The following is a 22,391-nucleotide window of genomic DNA, read 5'->3' on the forward strand; positions in this document are numbered from 1 at the left end:
GTTGCCACAATATCTACATGCAGCACCCTCACTCTGTGCCTGATTCTGAAACTTGCTAAAGTGTTCCTGCTTAGATGTTGGTCGCGGCCGCCGGCCATCTGTCGCATGCACTGCCTCCAGCGGCCTGTCCTGTGCCATCGTCTTCAACCTGATATCCGTCATTTCAGCAGCTCTGCATATTTCGATGGCTGATGTCAGCGTGAGATCCTTCTCTCTGAGCATGCGACGCCGCACACCCTCATCACTGACACCCAACACCACTCTGTCTCTTATAAGTTCCTCTCCGAGTTGGCCATACTCACAGGAAGCAGCTTTTTCCCTCAGCCTCGTTACAAACGCATCAATGGGCTCCCCTTCATCTTGCTTGCAGTTGCCGAAAACGTATCTCTCGAATATTACATTTCTGGCTGGCTTGAAATACGCACCGAGACTCTCGAGGATGACGTCCACGTCCTTCTGCTGGTCCGCCGTGAGTCCCAGGTTATGCTTGTATATGTGGCGGCATTCAGCGCCCATCACTCGTCGCAGGGTTGCTGCCTGCACTTCCTTTGATTTTTCTTTTAGTCCTGATGCCAGAATATAATCCTCAAATTCGGCTCTAAAATTGTCCCAATTACTTGTGATATCGCCACTCAGCTTCATTTCCTCCGGTGGTGGTATGCAGGAAGCCATGGTGAAGCTATCGCTGTTAGCCTAGCTTGTTGCTAACGGCTAAATCTCCCGTCTTCGCCTCCACTGCTCCTTTTTTTTTTTTTTCGTGTGTGCCGTCAGTGCAGCACGACAACACACAACCCTCAAACTTTGGGTCTAGCCACTTCTGACGCCATGTTCTTGTATATAGTTGGGACAGGAGACAATAGTGTGTAACTCATTCAGTGGTCTTTATTGCCACTGATGGCCCGGACGTAAACACAACACACACTTCCTGCTAGCTGCTGGGACATACCATTCTGTTAGGGGTGCAACCCTTACTCGCCTATAACAAATACTTTTGTGACAAAATTGTCAAGTGTCGCCTAAACGAGCAAACATTGCTTGACATTGGTGTTACGCTTGGTGGCCAGCAGGGGGAGCTCATAGAAAGAACCAAGCCCCCATTAGCGGAAATGACTTATTTTATTGACAACTGAGTTCATTCAAAGTGTCTGCTTAAATAAATATTTATTGTTTTAACATTTGTTTTTACAGTCCATTCTCAAATTGTTGTCATGAAATTTCCTAGAACATTTTTTTAATAGCAACAAAAAATTTACTTTGTTTCGAGCATTATTTCAAGGATACTTCCTGACAAGAATATAAGTTAAACTTCGTATTTCCTGCTTCAGGAAACATTTATAGAATATTTTATCATCACAAAACCGCATGGAAAATGTAAAGAGTGACATTATGTTAAACTAAGCACGAAAATACTTTTGTGACAAAATCATCAAGCGTTGCCTAAACGAGCAAACATTGCTTGACATTGGTGTTACGCTTGGTGGCCAGCAGGGGGAGCTCATAGAAAGAACCAAGCCCTCTTTAGCGGAAATGACTTATTTTATTGACAACCGAGTTCATTCAAAGTGTCTGCTTAAATAAATATTTATTGTTTTAACATTTGTTTTTACAGTCCATTCTCAAATTGTCATGAAATTTCCAGGAACATTTTTTTAATAGAAACAAAAAATTTACTTTGTTTCGAGCATTATTTCAAGGATACTTCCTGACAAGAATATAAGTTAAACTTCGTATTTCCTGCTTCGGGAAACATTTATAGAATATTTGATCATCACAAACTGCATGGAAAATGTAAAGTGACATGTTAAACTAAGCATGAAAATACTTTGTGACAAAAACATATATTGCCTAAACGAGCAAACATTGCTTGACATTACACTTGGGGACCAGCAGGGGGAGCTCATAGAAAGAACCAAGCCCCCCTTAGCGGAAATGACTTACTTTATTGACAACAAAGTTCATTCAAAGTGTCTGCTTAAATAAATATTTCTTTTAACGTTTCTTTTTACAGTCCATTCTCAAATTGTTGTCATGAAGTTTCTAGGAAAAAAAATGTTAAAAGCAACAACAAAAAAGTACTTTGTTTCGAGCATTATTTCAAGGATACTTCCTAACAAGAATATAAGTTAAACTTCGTATTATCTGCTTCAGGAAACATTTATAGAATACTTTATCATCACAAAACTGCATGGAAAATGTAAAGAGTGGCATTATGTTAAACTAAGCACGAAAATACTTTTGTGACAAAATTATCAAGTGTTGCCTAAACGAGCAAACATTGCTTGACATTGGTGTTACGCTTGGTGGCCAGCAGGGGGAGCTCATAGAATGAACCAAGCCCCCTTTAGCGGAAATGACTTATTTTATTGACAACCGAGTTCATTCAAAGTGTCTGCTTAAATACATATTTATTGTTTTAACATTTTTTTTTACAGTCCATTCTCAAATTGTTGTCATGAAATTTCCAGGAACATTTTTTTAATAGCAGCAAAAAAATTACTTTGTTTCGAGCATTATTTCAAGGATACTTCCTGACAAGAATATAAGTTAAACTTCGTATTTCCTGCTTCAGGAAACGTTTATAGAATATTTTATCATCACAAAACCGCATGGAAAATGTAAAGAGTGACATTATGTTAAACTAAGCACGAAAATACTTTGTGACAAAATCATCAAGCGTTGCCTAAACGAGCAAACATTGCTTGACATTGGTGTTACGCTTGGTGGCCAGCAGGGGGAGCTCATAGAAAGAACCAAGCCCTCTTTAGCGGAAATGACTTATTTTATTGACAACCGAGTTCATTCAAAGTGTCTGCTTAAATAAATATTTATTGTTTTAACATTTGTTTTTACAGTCCATTCTCAAATTGTCATGAAATTTCCAGGAACATTTGTTTAATAGCAACAAAAAATTTACTTTGTTTCGAGCATTATTTCAAGGATACTTCCTGACAAGAATATAAGTTAAACTTCGTATTTCCTGCTTCGGGAAATATTTATAGAATATTTGATCATCACAAACTGCATGGAAAATGTAAAGTGACATGTTAAACTAAGCATGAAAATACTTTGTGACAAAAACATATATTGCCTAAACGAGCAAACATTGCTTGACATTACGCTTGGGGACCAGCAGGGGGAGCTCATAGAAAGAACCAAGCCCCCCTTAGCGGAAATGACTTACTTTATTGACAACCAAGTTCATTCAAAGTGTCTGCTTAAATAAATATTTCTTTTAACGTTTCTTTTTACAGTCCATTCTCAAATTGTTGTCATGAAGTTTCTAGGAAAAAAAATGTTAAAAGCAACAACAAAAAAGTACTTTGTTTCGAGCATTATTTCAAGGATACTTCCTGACAAGAATATAAGTTAAACTTCGTATTATCTGCTTCAGGAAACATTTATAGAATACTTTATCACAAAACTGCATGGAAAATGTAAAGAGTGGCATTATGTTAAACTAAGCACGAAAATACTTTTGTGACAAAATTATCAAGTGTTGCCTAAACGAGCAAACATTGCTTGACATTGGTGTTACGCTTGGTGGCCAGCAGGGGGAGCTCATAGAAAGAACCAAGCCCCCTTTAGCGGAAATGACTTATTTTATTGACAACCGAGTTCATTCAAAGTGTCTGCTTAAATAAATATTTATTGTTTTAACATTTGTTTTTACAGTCCATTCTCAAATTGTTGTCATGAAACTTCCAAGAACATTTTTTTAATAGCAACAAAAAATTTACTTTGTTTCGAGCATTATTTCAAGGATACTTCCTGACAAGAATATAAGTTAAACTTCGCATTTCCTGCTTCAGGAAACATTTATAGAATATTTTATCATCACAAAACCGCATGGAGAATGTAAAGAGTTGACATTATGTTAAACTAAGCACGAAAATACTTTGTGACAAAATCATCAAGCGTTGCCTAAACGAGCACTCATAGAAAAAAACAAGCGGAAATGACTTATTTTATTGACAAAGGAAAATAGCTGTAGATTAATCTTTAAAGAGTTTCATTCAAAGTGTATGCTTAAATAAATAAATATTTCTTGCTTTAACATTTCTTTTTACACAGTCCATTGTCAAGTTATTGTCATGAAGTTTCCAGGAAGAAAATGTTAATAGCAAAAAAACATTTACGTTGTTTCTAGCATTATTTCCAAGGATACTTCCTGACAAGAATATAAGTAAAACTTCATATTTCCTGCTCCAGGAAACGTTTATAGAATATTTTATCATCACAAAACCGCATGGAAAATGTAAAGAGTGACATTTATCATTATTTATTATGTTAATCTAAGCACGAAAATACTTTGTGACAAAATCATCAAGCGTTGCCTAAACGAGCAAACATTGCTTGACATTGGTGTTACGCTTGGTGGCCAGCAGGGGGAGCTCATAGAAAAAAACAAGCGGAAATGACTTATTTTATTGACAAAGGAAAATAGCTGTAGATTAATCTTTAAAGAGGTCATTCAAAGTGTCTGCTTAAATAAATAAATATTTCTTGTTTTAACATTTCTTTTTACACAGTCCATTGTCAAGTTATTGTCATGAAGTTTCCAGGAAGAAAATGTTAATAGCAACAAAACATTTACGTTGTTTCTAGCATTATTTCCAAGGATACTTCCTGACAAGAATATAAGTTAAACTTCATATTTCCTGCTTCAGGAAACATTTATAGAATATTGTATCATCACAAAACTGCATGGAGAATGTAAAGAGTGGCATTACGTTAAACTAAGCACGAAAATACTTTGTGACAAAAACATCAAACATTGCTTGACATGTTTCTGTTGGTGCTGATTGTTCAAAAATAAACACAAACGTAAATTAATTCAGGAACATTTTTGGAATTTTCTAGAATATAAATGAATGATTATTGATGAATATTATTTCAACGTGTTATTGCGCTGGAGATTAACTGTGGAAGGAAGGGACATCTCAGCAGAGGTAGGTCAACACACTTCAGGGAGGTCTCAGCTGACGTAGGTGAGGATCACAGCCTCGATGGGAAGCCTGCAGACGGGACACTGCTTGTTCCTCTTCTTAAGCTTCCTGGCGCAGACGTAGCAGGATATGAGGTGACCCGTCCTGCCGTGGACGATGCAGCCGTTTTTGGGTCGGGACTGACAGATCAAACACGGGTCCAGACACGACTCGGGTAGGCGCCACTCAGCCGACACGCTGCGCTCCAGCTCGGGGACGTCGCCGGGGGCGGGAGGATCGGCGGCGGAGCACGGGAGAATCTCCAGTGACTCTGTGGAGGAGGTCGGCTGGGAATCGCTCATCCACAGCTTCTCCTGCGAGGAGGAGGGCTGGGAGATGTACAGGAGATCCTGGGAGTTGGGCGCGGAGGAGGCGGAGTCAGAGTAGCATTGAGACTGAGGATCAGGACTTTTTGTTCTTTTTCCATCCGGAACGTCGACGCCTTCGTTATCCTCAGCATCAGAACCTTCAGGACACGTCAGAGCCATCAATGAAGACAATCCACCGCTTGTTGTTCCCGATCAAACAGACCGCAACACACCTGCAGCATCTCCGACGGCTGATTGGTTCGTCGGCTTCCTGGGCAGGGCCTTAGGACAGGAAGTGTCCCGCAGCCAATCCTGGCGCAGCGTCCAGCAACGAAGGCAGTTTCTCGGGAGAGGCGGGTTCAACTCGTCACACTTGCCACAGCGCCAGTAATCCTACACACACACACAGGGTGTAAAAAAAATAGTTTTATTTGTAACGATTCCTAATCAATAATAAATAAACAAAAAAATCTATTTTTGTTTTTTAATCTGGACTAGGGTTGAACCAAAATGTATTTTGATACTTTTCTAAATAAAGGTGGACCACAAAAAATGGCCTAATTGGCTTTATTTTAACAAAAAATCTTCGGGTACATGAAACATATGTTTATTATTGCAATTTTGTCCTTAAGTAAAATAGTGAACATACAAGACAACTTGTCTTTTAGTAGTAAGTAAACAAACCAAGGCTCCTAATTAGTCTGCTGACATATGCAGTAACATATTGTGTCATTTATACACCTATTATTTTGTCAACATTATAAAGGACAAACTGTAAAAATTGATTATTATTCTACTTGTTCATTTACTGTTAATATCTGCTTACTTTCTCTTTTAACATGTTCTATCCACACTTCTGTTAAAATGTAATAATCACTTATTCTTCTGATGTTTGATACTTGACATTAGTTTTGGACACATTTGGTTAGCGACCCGATACCAAGTAGTTACAGGATCATACACATAATTTAAGTTCTCATGTGTCCAGGGACGTATTTACTGAGTTTATAAACATAATATTAATTTTTTTTAAAGGAAAAAAGATTTTGTGATGCTAAAAAATATCGATGTAATTAGAGATGTCCGATAATATCAGACTGCCGATATTATCGGCCGATAAATGCTTTAAAATGTAATATCGGAAATTATCAGTATCGGTTTCAAAAAGTAAAATGTATGACTTTTTAAAACGCAGCTGTGTACACGGACGTAGGGAGAAGTACAGAGCGCCAATAAACCTTAAAGGCACTGCCTTTGCGTGCCGGCCCAGTCACATAGTATCTACGGCTTTTCACACACACAAGTGAATGCAAGGCATACTTGGTCAACAGGTCACACTGAGGGTGGACGTATAAACAACTTTAACACTGTTACAAATATGCGCCACACTGTGAACCCACACCAAACAAGAATGACAAACACATTTCAGGAGAACATCCGCACCGTAACACAACATAAACACAACAGAACAAATACCCAGAATCCCTTGCAGCACTAACTCTTCCGGGACGCTACAATATACACCCCCGCTACCCCCCCGCCCCCCACACACACACACACACACCTCAACCCCGCCCACCCCAACCAAGCCCACCTCAACCTCTTCATGCTCTCTCAGGGAGAGCATGTCCCAAATTCCAAGCTGCTGTTTTGAGGCATGTTAAAAAAAATAATGCACTTTGTGACTTCAATAATAAATATGGCAGTGCCATGTTGGCATTTTTTTCCATAACTTGAGTTGATTTATTTTGGAAAACCTTGTTACATTGTTTAATGCATCCAGCGGGGGCATCACAACACAATTAGGCATAATAATGTGTTAATTCCACGACTGTATATATCGGTATCGGTTGATATCGGAATCGGTAATTGAGAGATGGACAATATCGGAATATCGGATATCGGCAAAAAAGCCAGTATCGAACATCTCTAGATGTAATCATAGTAGTATCGACTAGATACGCTCCTGTACTTGGTATTATTACAGTGGATGTCAGGTGTAGATCCACCCATGGCGTTTATTTACATTGTGACGCCGGTGAGCTACGGTGTGGAGTGAAGCATGTTTAGCTATTCCTCGTCCTGCAGGGATAATGGTACTTGTAAGAAACTTACTTTATTTGTCGCCATGACGTGTCGACATCGCCCGTTAAAAAAAAGGGGGGTCGGACCGGTACTTTTTAGAGGCGGTATAGTACCAAATATGATTCATTAGTATCGCAGTACTATACTAGTACCGGTGTACCGTACAACCCTAATCTGTACTGTCCAGCCTCTTAGGCAAATCATATTGTTTATGTAGACGCTCCTATCTGCTGTACAGATTTACTTTAGAAAAGAGAAAAGTTTGGGTAGAATTTTATTAAACAGAACCAGTTTTCTTTTAAGGAATATAGAAATTTTTCAGAGCTGTTAATGTTATTATATGGAGGGATGTAGTTAATCATAGAAATGGCACCCAATGTTATTGAAAAGGTTTTAATTTTGATTCGAGAACAGTTTTGAATCGAATCGAATCGTTAGCCCCAACAATCGGATGGAATCAGACACACACGTCTCATTGGGACAAAGTGTGTGTGTGTGTGTGTGTGTGTGTGTGTGTGTTCTGGCAATGCTTACTTAATGGGGACATCACTCTGTTTACACAGTCACCTTTAGGGGACCTCTGACGGTATGGGGACAAAAAAACAGGTCCCCTAAAGGGAAATCGTTTTAAATGTCAGATCCATTCTGAAGATGCCTAAGTGATTTTTAAGCTTTTCATACAGCATGATTATAAAACATTATTACCTTAAAGTATGATTGACATTCAGAATGTTCCATCCTTCTATATATGCTAGTTGGAGTTGCAGACAACTTCATTACTGCTAAATAGTAGTTTTCCGTACCGTATTTTTCGGACTATAAGTCGCAGTTTTTTTCATAGTTCCATATTTATACTGTTGACTGTGAATCAGAATGTGCAATAATGTTGTTACTCACTGTGCCTTGTATATAACATTTGTAATTTTTATTTTAGCTAAGTACCGTGTGACTTGTTGGAGGGTGGACTAGCAAAGTAAGATTTTCATTGTACGGCAAACTAACTGTGCATATGACAATAAACAATCTTAAATCTAACTAGCGAGCTTGTTTGGCGCCCCTGTCGTCTCCCTGTCCCGCAATTTAGTACGGCGTTGAGGCAAAATTAACAGCGAGTACCGTATTTTTCAGACTATAAGTCGCAGTTTTTTTCTTGGTTCGGCCGGGGGTGCGACTTATACTCAGGAGCGACTTATGTGTGAAATGATTAACACATTACCGTAAAATATCACATAATATTATTGATGTCATTCACGTAAGAGACTAGACGTATAAGATTTCATGGGATTTAGCGATTAGGAGTGACAGATTGTTTGGTAAACTTATAGCATGTTCTATATGTTATAGTTATTTGAATGACTCTTACCATAATATGTTACGTTAACATACCAGTTGGTTATTTATGCCTCATATAACGTACACTTATTCAGCCTGCTGTTCATTATTCTTTCTTTGTTTTAAATTGCCTTTCAAATGTCTATTCTTGCTGTTGGCTTTTATCAAATACATTTCTCCAAAAAATGCGACTTATACTCCACTGCGACTCATGTTTTTTTCCTTCTTTGTTATGCATTTTCGGCCGGTGCGACTTATACTCTGGAACGACTTATACTCCGAAAAATACGGTAATGTCACAGAAGGTGCAGGATTTGCTTTAACATTTAAGTGGTGAAACTTCCTGTAAGAGGACAGCTGTAGTGCTGTATTCTGACCATCATGTCAGATTTAATTTGAACTTTTTTTTTTTAATGGTCCTCAGTAGTCACGTACAAATTTGTGTGAATTATGCAAAATTATTTAAATTTGGTCCCCATGAACCATATTAACTCTTTTCCCCCAGGGTCCCCAGTAAGAATGATCAGCACATGACTTCATCAATCCAGACATTTAAAGACGTGTATGAGCTAACTGGGCAGTGGACATTTTACACCATTTTTTTCATGCCTCCACCACCTGTAGAAAGGGTGGTCCCCACAAGTGATGATCACAAACTTGGTCCCCATTCCAAATGATAACCAGTATGTGTGTGCGTGGGAACTCACTGCTTTAGTGATTTCCGTGTCTTCGTCAAACGAGTCGTCGTCTTCCGCATCGACGATGGTGAACTCGTACACCTGGACGCGATCCAAACGTTTCAAACACCTTGTTTCTGGCAGCCAGGGCGTCAGGGAGTGTCTTGTCCTCACCTGGTCGTCTGCAGACAAAGACGCGTCGTCTTCGCCGTAGTCGTCGGAATGGACAGACTCCACCTCGAATTCCACGCTGAAGTTGTCGCTGTCAGAGTCGGCTGCAGCAGTCGTGACCTCCGACCTCCCTCCCTGTGCACACACACACACGGGCTCAGTAAAGCACGTACGTGTGTGTGTGTGTGTGTGCGCGTGTACTCACAGCGCTGTGAGAGTTGGACGACTGGCTGTTGCGTCTGTCCCCCCCAGCTGCCAGTCCACCAATCACACACCAGGACAGGCTGTCATCAAAGGTCAGGGAGTAGCTGTCCGACCTCCTCCTCTTTGGACCGTCCTCATCCTCCTCTGAGGCCTCCTCTTCCTTATCCTCCTCTATGCTGTGGGAGGGGCCTGGGGGTGTCACAAGGGGGAGGAGTTTAGCTGTTTTCCCTTCAATGACTAAGGAAGCAGCGCTTTGTTGTATGTTAATAGTTTGGATTTTGATTCCGTTGACGTGCAAGTTTTGGGACGGCGGCTGGCTCCTCCCCCTTCCATCCCGATGCTGGTATTAATTTTGGTACTTTTGTATGTTATGTGCTAATTGTTTAATAATAAAATCAAAAAAACGTTTATGTAACATTTAAAAATGAGATGATTATGCTAGTTGTGCTGTCCAGTTGTTATACAAACCCCGTTTCCATAAGAGTTGGGAAATTGTGTTAGATGTAAATACAAACGGAATACAATGATTTGCAAATCCTTTTCAAGCCATATTTAATTGAATGCGCTACAAAGACAACATATTTGATGTTCAAACTCATAAACTTTATTTTTTTTTTGCAAATAATAATTAACTTAGAATTTCATAGCTGCAACACGTGCCAAAGTAGTTGGGAAAGGGCATGTTCACCACTGTGTTACATGGCCTTTCCTTTTAACAACACTCAGTAAAGGTTTGGGAACTGAGGAGACACATTTTTGAAGCTTCTCCGGTGGAATTCTTTCCCATTCTTGCTTGATGTACAGCTTAAGTTGTTCAACAGTCCGGGGGTCTCTGTAGTCGTATTTTAGGCTTCATAATGCGCCACACATTTTCAATGGGAGACAGGTCTGGACTACAGGCAGGCCAGTCTAGTACCCGCACTCTTTTACTATGAAGCCACGTTGAGGTAACACGTGGCTTGGCATTGTCTTGCTGAAATAAGCAGGGGCGTCCATATGGCTGGCAACATATGTTGCTCCAAAACCTGTATGTACCTTTCAGCATTAATGGCGCCTTCACAGATGTGTAAGTTACCCATGTCTTGGGCACTAATACACCCCCATACCATCACACATGCTGCCTTTTACACTTTGCGCCTATAACAATCCGGATGGTTCTTTTCCTCTTTGGTCCGGAGGACACGACGTCCAGTTTCCAAAAACAATTTGAAATGTGGACTCGTCAGACCACAGAACACTTTTCTACTTTGTATCAGTCCATCTTTGATGAGTTCAGGCCCAGCGAAGCCGACGGCGTTTCTGGGTGTTGTTGATAAACGGTTTTCGCCTTGCATAGGAGAGTTTTAACTTGCACTTACAGATGTAGCGACCAACTGTAGTAACTGACAGTGGGTTTCTGAAGTGCTCCTGAGCCCATGTGGTGGTATCCTTTACACACTGATGTCGCTTGTTGATGCAGTACAGCCTGAGGGATGGAAGGTCACGGGCTTAGCTGCTTACGTGCAGTGATTTCTCCACATTCTCTGAACCCTTTGATGATATTACGGAGCGTAGATGGTGAAATCCCTAAATTCCTTGCAATAGCTGCTTGAGAACGTTTTTTCTTAAACTGTTCAACAATTTGCTCAGGCATTTGTTGACAAAGTGGTGACCCTCGCCCCATCCTTGTTTGTGAATGACTGAGCATTTCATGGAATCTACTTTTATAGCCAATCATGGCACCCACCTGTTCCCAATTTGCCTGTTCACCTGTGGGATGTTCCAAATAAGTGTTTGATGAGCATTCCTCAACTTTATCAGTATTTATTGCCACCTTTCCCAACTTCTTTGTCACGTGTTGCTGCCATCAAATTCTAAAGTTAATGATTATTTGCAAAAAAAAAATGTTTATCAGTTTGAACATCAAATATGTTGTCTTTGTAGCATATTCAACTGAATATGGCTTGAAAAGGATTTGCAAATCATTGTATTCCGTTTATATTTACATCTAACACAATTTCCCAACTCATATGGAAACGGGGTTTGTATATTGGTTTCTTTTTATAGTATCATTTACAAGTATTATTTAATAGACGTTGCTTGCAGTTGCAATTCCAAGACATTAGATGGCAGTACTGACTACTCAGTGGTTAGAGATCGGTAGGTTGTGAGTTCAAACCCCGGCAGAGTCATACCAAAGACTATAAAAATGGGACCCATTACCTCCCTGCTTAGTACTCAGCATCAAGGGTTGGAATTGGGGGTTAAAATCACCAAAAATTATTCCCGGGCGAGGCCACTGCTGCTGCTCACTGCTCCCCTCACCACCCAGGGGGTGATCAAGGGTGATAGGTCAAATGCAGAGAATAATTCCGCCACACCTAGTGTGTGTGTGACAATCATTGGTCCTTTAACTTTTAACTTTACTGTATGAGCTATGATGTGTTGCCTAGCTTTGAAGTTGAATGTACGGTCTAGTCTAATGTTGCGCCCTACAAAGTAAAGTGTTTGAACTTCAAATAACGTATTTATTACACATTTGCTATTCGATTGTAACGTGCATCTTAGTTGTAGTTTACATTACCAAATTTGGAGGTGTTGAAATCGCCATGTAAGGTCATTAATGCTAAGAAGAAGCATATATATGACAAAGCCAAAGTAAATTAGGTAAGGTCATTAATGCCAAGAAGAAGCATATATATGACAAAGCCAATGTAAATTAGGTAAGGTCATTAATGCCAAGAAGAAGCATATATATGACAAAGCCAATGTAAATTAGGTAAGGTCATTAATGCCAAGAAGAAGCATATATATGACAAAGCCAATGTAAATTAGGTAAGGTCATTAATGCCAAGAAGAAGCATATATATGACAAAGCCAATGTAAATTAGGTAAGGTCATTAATGCTAAGAAGAAGCATATATATGCCAAAGCCAATGTAAATTAGGTAAGGTCATTAATGCTAAGAAGAAGCATATATATGACAAAGCCAATGTAAATTAGGTAAGGTCATTAATGCTAAGAAGAAGCATATATATGACAAAGCCAATGTAAATTAGGTAAGGTCATTAATGCTAAGAAGAAGCATATATATGACAAAGCCAATGTAAATTAGGTAAGGTCATTAATGCTAAGAAGAAGCATATATATGACAAAGCCAATGTAAATTAGGTAAGGTCATTAATGCCAAGAAGAAGCATATATATGACAAAGCCAATGTAAATTAGGTAAGGTCATTAATGCTAAGAAGAAGCATATATATGACAAAGCCAATGTAAATTAGGTAAGGTCATTAATGCTAAGAAGCATATATATGACAAAGCCAATGTAAATTAGGTAAGGTCATTAATGCCAAGAAGAAGCATATATATGACAAAGCCAATGCAAAGTAGGTATGGTCATTAACACCAAAAAGAAGCACATATATGACAAAGCCAATGTAAATTAGGTAAGGCCATTAATGCTAAGAAGAAGCATACAGTATATATGACAAAGCCAATGTAAATTAGCATCGAGCTAGTGCATTTTGGGAAAGTGTAGCTTTACTGTACGTTCAAGCGTTTTTTTTTAATCAGGCTCAAAATTGAAATATTAGCCAGTGTTGCTTGAGAGATTGCTTCTTCGCCAAGTGTTTAGTCCGCAAACAGACATGACACTACAAGCAACAGAAGTATCGTAATTTGGCACATTAATTAATACCCGTAACTGTGCCTATAGAAGTACCGAATTCAGTACCCATCCCTATGTGGCGGCGACGTGGACCATAGGCGCTGTGATTGGTTGTCTTGTGCTACATGACATCCTGTATGTACAAGTCTTTCCCAGGACGCACAGCTGACCTTCGCCAACGCCATTTCTGATTTGGGATCAACACTTTGCAATAAAAGTGAGTGTTGAAACACGTCCGTGAGTTACAGCTGCAACAACGCCCACATTGTTCGCCTACGACAAAGGTAGCAAATAAAGTCAACCACTTCCATGGGTTGACCCCTGGAAAACAGCGCTCCTAGTGTTTTGGCAGAGACATGCACATTAACAGTTTTGAAGGGATCAAGATGGCGTAGTCTTCACCCACCTGTGTCGTTGCTTCTGCAGCTCCGACGCCGCCGCCTCCTTTGTCTCCTCCTGTTTGGTGTTGTGGAGCAACTTGCAGCTTCCTAATTGGGTCCAAACACAAGGACACAGATCAGGAGGATGCTTGTGGGGAGATTTTTCACAAGTTGCCGTTACGAACCTGTCTGACCTGCGTCTGCTCCACCTGGCTGCTGCTGCTTGCTTCACCTAAACTTTGCGAGGAGTCTGAAAAGACACGTTCAATCCATCATGTGTCTCTTTAGCGGCTGCACAGGTGTCGTCAGGAGGACTTACCTTCTTGGCTTGTCACAGCCACCAGGTTCTTGGTGAGCACGGTAAATAAAACCCTGAAACGACACCAAAAAAAGCTTTGAATGTCATCTTAATCACCAAGTCGGCGCCTTAAGATTTTCACATTATCAGACTGGCCACTAAAAACAGAATCTACTGTTAAATGCTGAATGCCATGCATAACGACAGTCAGGTTTCAAGAGACCGTTCATTGGTCACAAAACACTCACCTACCCACTCTTGAACTAAACAATGTTGAAACAGCCACTTGAAACCCAGGCTAAGTCTGCCAACAACCTACGAAGCTAATGCTAGCCAGGACAAATCTCATTTACTTGTGTTGTTGTGCACCAAACTACCGATGCCAGATCTTTGCGTCATAATCATCACCGTTGGTAAGGTAATGATACCTTGATAGCATCTAATACTCGCTAATATTCTAATACGGTGGTACCTCAACTTAAGAGTGTTCTGAAATAAGAGCGGCCTCTTGGCTAATTGCTATGCTTGAAGTTGCAAGCAAAAATTGGAGTTACAGTACAAGCACTAGGGATGTGCGTATCGATCCTGTGGTATCGATATATCGATACTCACACGCTACTCATTTGGCATCACTTTTCTGAAAAAAGTATCGATATAAACCAAAAAACGGCGTGTGGGGGGTGCAAGCATCACTTTCAGATGTTTTTGATGACTTACTTATGTGCTGGGACAGCCCTGTACCTGGCAGAGTATAGAGCTGGCCCAGTCACGTGACAGGAGACAGCGAATGAGCGTCGTCAACGTGCAACACACACACAGCCAGCCGACAGCGATGCAGCCAGGTATATCCAGTGTTGTCCAATTGTTGACTTAAAACATTTTTAGTAATGTTTACTGAATATTTTTGTTTAAGTGATTATCCTAAATTCAAATAATTTCCACACAGGGTAATTTACTGTGTTGTTGAAAATTGCTTGAGTATTTTAAACATGATAAGAAAGAAATACAATTTGGAGATTCCTCATCTTTGCATTACAGTTTTATTTTTTCCAAGAAAATCTTGAATATATGATTGAATGTGATTTTGGTTTTAATCTGAAACATGATTTCTTACATTTCAAAAACATTAGCCTATTTCATATTTCATTAATTGCTAATTATATCACAAACTTTAAAAAATAACTGCAGCTTCTTGCAATTCGGATTTGACTGTTAATTGGAAAGCCCTAATATTTAATTATTATTATATATAATATATAGTTATTATTATATATAATATTTAATTTATTTTTCATATTTATGTTATTTATTTTAATTTTACTTTTATTATATATTGACCATAATAAATGTGGTATAAATGGTCTGTATTTGTCTTGTGATTTGTCTTAAATAATAACAATAGTAATAATATTTTTTGACAAAAAATTGCCAATAAGAAATTATTGGTATCGGTATCGATGAAAATGCAAGAAAAAGTATCGGTATCGTATCGAATACTAAAAGTGTGGTATCGCCCATCCCTAACAAGCACCTCTGCCAATAAATGGCGACGCAAATGTCAGAGTGAACCCCGTAAGCGTCCATAGCATTATCTAATAGCTAGAGATCAAGAACTTTGTTTTTCCAATGCTGAGGAGAAGCAAATCATATTCACTGAATTAAAGAAAGAAAATAACTAAAACCTGACCGAGCGTGTCGCCAACTTGGCGAAGCAATTTAAGCGTAGGACTGCTAGTCAGCACCATACTGAAGCAGAATGAGTTACAGTAACACCTTAACAGCAACATTTATCCATAAAAATACAGAAAAGCTGTTGATGGTGTGTTGGCAGCTGGAAGAAGATACTGCAGAAGTCCATTCTCCAAGGTTAATACTAGGGCTGTGAATCTTTGGGTGTCCCACGATTCGATTCAATATCAATTCTTGGGTCACGATTCCATCCAAAATCGATTTTTTTTTTTCAATTCAACATGATTCTCGATTCAAAAACGATTTTTCCCCGATTCAAAACGATTCTCTATTCCTTCAATACATAGATTTCAGCAGGATCTACCCCAGTCTGCTGACATGCAAGCAGAGTAGTAGATTTTTGTAAAAAGCTTTTATAATTGTAAAGGACAATGTTTTATCAACTGATTGCAATAATGTAAATTTGTTTGAACTATTAAATGAACCAAAAATATGACTTATTTTATCTTTGTGAAAATATTGGACACAGTGTGTTGTCAAGCTTATGAGATGCGATGCAAGTGTAAGCCACTGTGACACTATTGTTCTTTTTTTTTATTTTTATAAATGCCTAATGATGATGTCAATGAGGGATTTTTAATCACTGCTATGTTGAAATTGTAACTAATATTGATACTGTTGTTGATAATATCCATTTTTGTTTCACTACTTTTGGTTTGTTCTGTGTGGTGTTTGTGTCTCCTCTCAATTGCTCTGTTTATTGCACTTCTGAGTGTTGCTGGGTCGGGTTTGGTTTTGGAATTGGATTGCATTGTTATGGTATTGCTGTGTATTATTTTGTTGGATTGATTAATTTAAAAAAATAAAAATAGAAAATAAAAATAGTAAAAAAAATTGATTTTTTATAAATGAGACTCGATTCTGAATCGCACAACGTGAGAATCGCGATTCGAATTCGAATCGATTTTTTCCCACACCCCTAGTTAATACTGTGCAATAATCTTACATTACTTCATTATAATTACTATAGTTGTTAGTACTACAGTACAGGCCAAGAGTTTGGACACACCTTCTCATTCAATGTGTTTTCTTTATTTTCATGACTATTTACATTGTAGATTGTCACATCAAAACTATGAATGAACACATGTGGAGTTATGTACTTAACAAAAAAAGGTGAAATAACTGAAAACATGTTTTATATTCTAGTTTCTTTAAAATAGCCACTCTTTGCTCTGATTACTGCTTTGCACACTCTTGGCATTCTCTTGATGAGCTTCAAGCACACCTGTGAAGTGAAAACCATTTCAGGTGACTCCCTCTTGAAGCTCATCGAGAGAATGCCAAGAGTGTGCAAAGCAGTAATCAGGGCAAAGGGTGGCTATTTTGAAGTAACTAGAATATAAAACATGTTTTCAGTTATTTCACCTTTTTTTGTTCAGTACATAACTCCACATGTGTTCATTCATAGTTTTGATGCCTTCAGTGACAATCTACAATGTAAATAGTCATGAAAATAAAGAAAACGCTGTTTTATGTTGCACGATTACACCAAGAAAAATTCCTACTTTGTGAACCCGTTCTCAAACAATGACAATAAAAACTATCCTGATTCTGAAAACGCATTGAATGAGAAGGTGTCCAAAATTTTGGCCTGTACTGTACATTTTATTGTATTACTTTATGATTTTTTTCATTAAAATTTACTTTTCTAAAAGTTTATTTTACCTTTCAAAAGGCATGTTACATGTTCACATGGTGCTGTTGTGGGGATGCCAAGCACCGAATTAAAATGAATACAACGGTTAATTTGAGATACAAGTGTTTCGAGTTAAGAGCTTCGTATCAGAACCAATTCACTGTGCCAACTTACTCAGTTCCTGGTGACATGAACGCTGTTCAATGTACACAGAGGGCGGTAGTTGCAACTTGAAAGGCTCTTGTTTTGTTTCAACACAGCCTCGCCTCTGAACTGCTCATTAAAAACAGCAGCACACTTCCGACCTTCACAATAACAGCGCTGTACTTAAAGCTAAAGCTGTTATGTCAATAAGAGGTAAGGATTTTGGCATTTAATTAACAGACATTTTTTTAATTTGACAAAAAGCCCACTGGGGGTAAAAATAAGTGTACAAGAAAAGGAAAAAACATAATTAGGAATTCTGAGGGCCCCACTAACTTGTGTCTTACCGAGGTTCTTTGACTGAAAAGCTGTCAACACCAAGCACACGGCCCAGCTCATCATGGGAGCAGTGCACGATGTGTTGCTGCTTCTGGTCATACAGCTGCTTCTGAATGATGTATTGACCCAGGTAGAACATCACCTAAAAGGACATTCGAGCACCGTTTGTCACGTGATGTTGGGAACCTTCTTCTTCTAAAAGTCTGTGATGCCATACCTCCTTCATGGTAAAGACATCTTTGGTGGCTCCTGCCAGCTGCAGCAAAGAGCACAACCCCTCCTTGGGTCGGACCTGAACCACGAGAAGCTTGATAGTGAGAACCTAAGTAGGCAACCAGTGTGGTAACTGCTAGTAACAAGCAGCACTGACCAGTTTGTTGTCGTCAGAGGTGTCCATGTTGTATTTGTTAGATGATATGGACAATCTACACACACAAAAGGAAGAGCACAACTGTAACAACAGTCTGCAGGCTATGTCCACTTTCTTGTACGCTTTTTGTTTAAGTGAAGAGCACATATTCACAACATAAAATCAGTCTAACAGTCAAACATCTTTAAAATACGTAATCTAAGCTCCATAAAGGACTTCTTACCAGAGAGTGCAGTCAGTGGTCCATGATGTGCAAGACATGCAGAGGTAAAGTGCAGAAAGAGTGGGAGGCAAGTGCAGCAGCGTCCCCTTATAGAGCGACTGAGACATGTCAGGACTAGACCAGACTTACGCTAGGCTGCCTCTAGTTCATTCCGGCCTATCAGGGCCAGCTGGGCTGAGTCAGCAGCGCACACACAGACTGCAACAGCTGATTGAATCATCGTAGTAGACATGCCGGGACTAGTCTGACGTGACTCACGGATTGCCTAGTGACAACCAAGCCAACCAGGCCCCATCCCAGCTAAACTAGACCGACTAAAAGTGACAATATTAACATCACAGATTATGTTTTCATTTACAGGGTTAAGTTATAGTTGTGGTGGCTCGCCACCTCAAACAGATTTGGCACAGATGGAAGGGTTTCCTGCCTAATGCATTTTCTTGGTCATCTTTTGATTGGTTTGTTCCGTTGAGTAATGAGCTATAACATACGCCATTGACTCAATGCGTATTTTAAGGAAAATAGCTGAAATAAACTATTTTCATGCTTGCCATAACGTTAATTTTTGTTACATAAATGCACATCATCAACATTGAAATTGAATTTTTAACGTGTGCATTAATACAAGTACTTTTTTTTAAACTTTCCACTTCCCGCACACCACCGCTCTCATTGTGCTGTAATGCAGCAGTCATAGGGAAACTATGTCTGCGTATTTAAAGTTCCGGGAACTCTTTGCGGCCCATATTTGATCAATTCTATATTACTTATACTCATTAGGTCAATGTTTCTTTACCAAAATATCTGTTTCTCAGCTGTGGTCCGCAGCGGTACTCAGTTTCCACCACTTGTGCCAACAATGACAATTTCAAACAAACAGAGTAGGTCTGGAGCTAAAGTCATAGAGAAGTTTCTTAAGCGCAAAAATTATGACTAAAATAGTGAAGCTGTATTTTCATGTGAACTTTAATTTTGACAGTTTACTTAAGAAACATTATATTTATCATTATTGATTTAGTTATTATTTATTTATTTTAGCACTGTGTAATTGTATGAGTATTGAGTCCCTTCTGTCAGTAAATTTGATTAGTATTTATTTGTGTGCCTGACCTAAGACTTGACACAAACTCTCATATCATTTAACAAAGTTTATGCTGTTAAACTGTAAGTAGGATAGGTTATTTAATTTAAATATTGAATACAATTAAAATCAAGAGTAAAATGACTTATTCAGTGTTAATATTTGAGTGGACCTTGTGCCTCTTTCTCATGGAAAAGTTGGGTCCCAAGTTCAAAAAGACTTCAGAACCCCTGCATTAGACGATTAATCAAAGCAACAGAAAATAAATCAAGAAATGTATACGATTTATTGTTGCAGCCCTGCTCGGTAATCAAATTCAAGCGAAACAATGATTAGCAAGAGAGCTAGAAGACAGAGAGCCCCGGTCAACAATGCTGTGCATACCCGGTCAACAATGCTGTGGTCCGGGGACATTTGCGGACCTTGGCTTGCTTTTTTTAAGAACCATGGGCACGTTGTAGAAATAAAATAAAACATTTAAAAACCCAGCAAAATGATGAACTTTTAGAAAAAGATGAAATGTTGCTTATAAAGATGTAACGATTAGAGTATTGCCATTTCAAATTGTAGTTATCCTATTACCATGATTTACTACCGCACTTTGAAAAAAACTCAGTGATGCTTATAAAGTTGTAACGATTTCTGTGGTAATGACAAAGCGCAGTAAAATGCCTGACGTTTAGAATGGTCGTTACAAATTGTAATTATCGTAAAATCGGGATTGATCACTGCTCTTTGAAAAATCTTTACTCATTTCCTGGAGAGCCAGCTAGCGCGCTAATCACTATTTAGTGTTTCCCATAAACTGCCAAGATACCTGTGGCGGTGGGGGCGGGGCTATGGGCGTGGTCACCATGACATCATCGAGTAATTTGCATAATTTACTACAATCATATGATTTCCACTAAAAAGCCTCAAAAAATTTACTTATTAATTGATAAGTTGTTTTAAACATCCATCCATCCATCCATTTTACAATTACAACACTTTATGTACATATTTATATACGGATTTGAACAATAACTTATTCACTGAAATATATTTATTAATTGTGGTTCTTACAAAAAATATGTCTTATAAAATATAAAAGCTAAAATGTCTCTTAAAGCTCTGCCCCTTTAATTAGTGCATACTAAATAATTTAACTTTAGCCTACTACCACAACCATATTATTTACCAGCAACATAAAGTGAAACAGAGGCAGAGGTGTCCTGCCACAGTCAGTAACAAATAAACAGAAAACAGTAGTGGTCAAATACAAATAAGGCAACAAGAGAAGTATTCTACACTTCTCTTTTGTAAAGTAAATCTCAACAGCCTATATGGGCATCTACATCAACTATATGATTTGCCTGAGAAGCTGGACAGGACAAAAAAAAAAAATTTTTTTTTTTTTTTTTTTTAAATCTGTGGCGGACGTAATTCTTTTGTGGCGGGCCGCCACAAATAAATGAAAGTGTGGGAAACACTGCTATTTAACATAATTGCGAACACCGGTTATGCCGTTATCATTAAAAAAACATGTTAAAACATTTACAGTACACATTAAAACGAAGGAAGATGATTAAACACTCAACTAATAATAATGTGCTTTTTGAAAAGCTTGAAGATTGGTTTCATGTTTCTTCTGCCAAGAAAAGTACATTGACAGTCTGCTATGTATTTCAAAATAAAACTTGGTGTGTGTACAATACATTTTGGAGCACATTGAACAATGCTATGATCATTTTGGTCACAAGAACGGTGATATGAGATTTTCATATTCATACATCTCTAGTTTGATGGCTTATATTTGTGTGTACCCATTTACACACACATATGAAAACTGAGTACTCACAGTTGAGATGATGCCTAGCAGAGGGGAACTAATATGAAGTAAACAGAAAATTCGATTGGTTTTCTATGCAAAAGTTGAGTATGAGAAGGTTTGGTGGTTTTACTTTGGGACGAGCTGCAGACGTTAATACCAAAGAAGCGCTTTGTTACGTCACTGTGACGTCACATACACCAAGCAATATGCCCGGGCTTGTCTCTCTGCTTGTCCTGCCACTCTCTCTCACTCGCTATGTTTATCTATGTTGTACAATTTGTACCTCGTCACTCCAACATCAAGTAGACAATACCGCTACACTCGTTTCCCACAAGTTAGCACTGCAATGATTTAAGGGCATGAACACAGAAAATAAATCACCTTGTTCCGCAAATGTATCCGTATGTTACCTCCTTTTAGCGTAGTTAAAACTGATTTCGAAATACGTTCGGTTTGGCAGTGAAAACTATATCACTGAACGATTATCCCAACCCCAAACAAAAGGTAGCAATGAGTCCACAAATAAATGTACTCGCTAAGGTTAAAGCGTGTTAGCTCAGAAGAGCTTCTGACCGTCCGCCCAGGCAGGAAAGTCCGAGGCTTCGCGGCCTACTAGCACACGGCTAACTTGTGCAAACAACTGCATTTAAACGCGTAGCTAAGAGGTTGTGGTGAGAATAATGCGTTGGTTTAAGCAGTGATTGGCTTACCCTTTTTTTGTCCACGGAGGATTTAATCCAATTTGGCTTTCAAAAGATAAATTGTACAGGTTACAGAACAGTTGAAACTACCGCTCCTGTTATATACGCGTGTTGTCGTTGTGGTAGCGCCTCTGGTGGCCAAACGCCGACACTGCCTCTCAGCGGCTCATCCAGCAAGTCATTTGACTTCTCTAATCTTTTAAATACAATGTTTTAACTTTTTTTTTTTTATATTAGCAAATGAGAT

General features: G+C 38.8%; 1 protein-coding gene across 3 annotated transcripts; it reads right to left on the reverse strand.

Annotated features, from left to right (window-relative positions):
* Positions 1-4,410: 4,410 nt before the first annotated feature.
* mdm2 (MDM2 proto-oncogene) lies at positions 4,411-22,306 on the reverse strand. 3 transcript variants are annotated; one of them, XM_062066610.1, is made up of 12 exons: positions 22,154-22,306; positions 18,330-18,384; positions 18,177-18,251; positions 17,968-18,101; positions 14,110-14,162; positions 13,976-14,040; positions 13,817-13,898; positions 9,764-9,951; positions 9,562-9,693; positions 9,418-9,489; positions 5,527-5,686; positions 4,411-5,451 (listed from the first exon to the last, which is right to left on the reverse strand). In XM_062066610.1, the coding sequence occupies exons 2-12, from the start codon at positions 18,354-18,356 to the stop codon at positions 4,976-4,978; spliced, it is 1,464 nt and encodes a 487-aa protein (XP_061922594.1). In that variant the 5' UTR covers positions 18,357-18,384; positions 22,154-22,306; the 3' UTR covers positions 4,411-4,975. The 3 variants fall into 3 exon arrangements, with proteins under 3 accessions (XP_061922594.1, XP_061922596.1, XP_061922595.1); XM_062066612.1 differs by lacking the exon at positions 22,154-22,306 and adding an exon at positions 21,471-22,100; XM_062066611.1 differs by lacking the exon at positions 22,154-22,306 and adding an exon at positions 18,553-20,574.
* Positions 22,307-22,391: the final 85 nt, after the last annotated feature.

The sequence above is a fragment of the Entelurus aequoreus genome, linkage group LG12 (assembly GCF_033978785.1).
Source record: "Entelurus aequoreus isolate RoL-2023_Sb linkage group LG12, RoL_Eaeq_v1.1, whole genome shotgun sequence".
NCBI classification, from domain to species: domain Eukaryota; kingdom Metazoa; phylum Chordata; class Actinopteri; order Syngnathiformes; family Syngnathidae; genus Entelurus; species Entelurus aequoreus.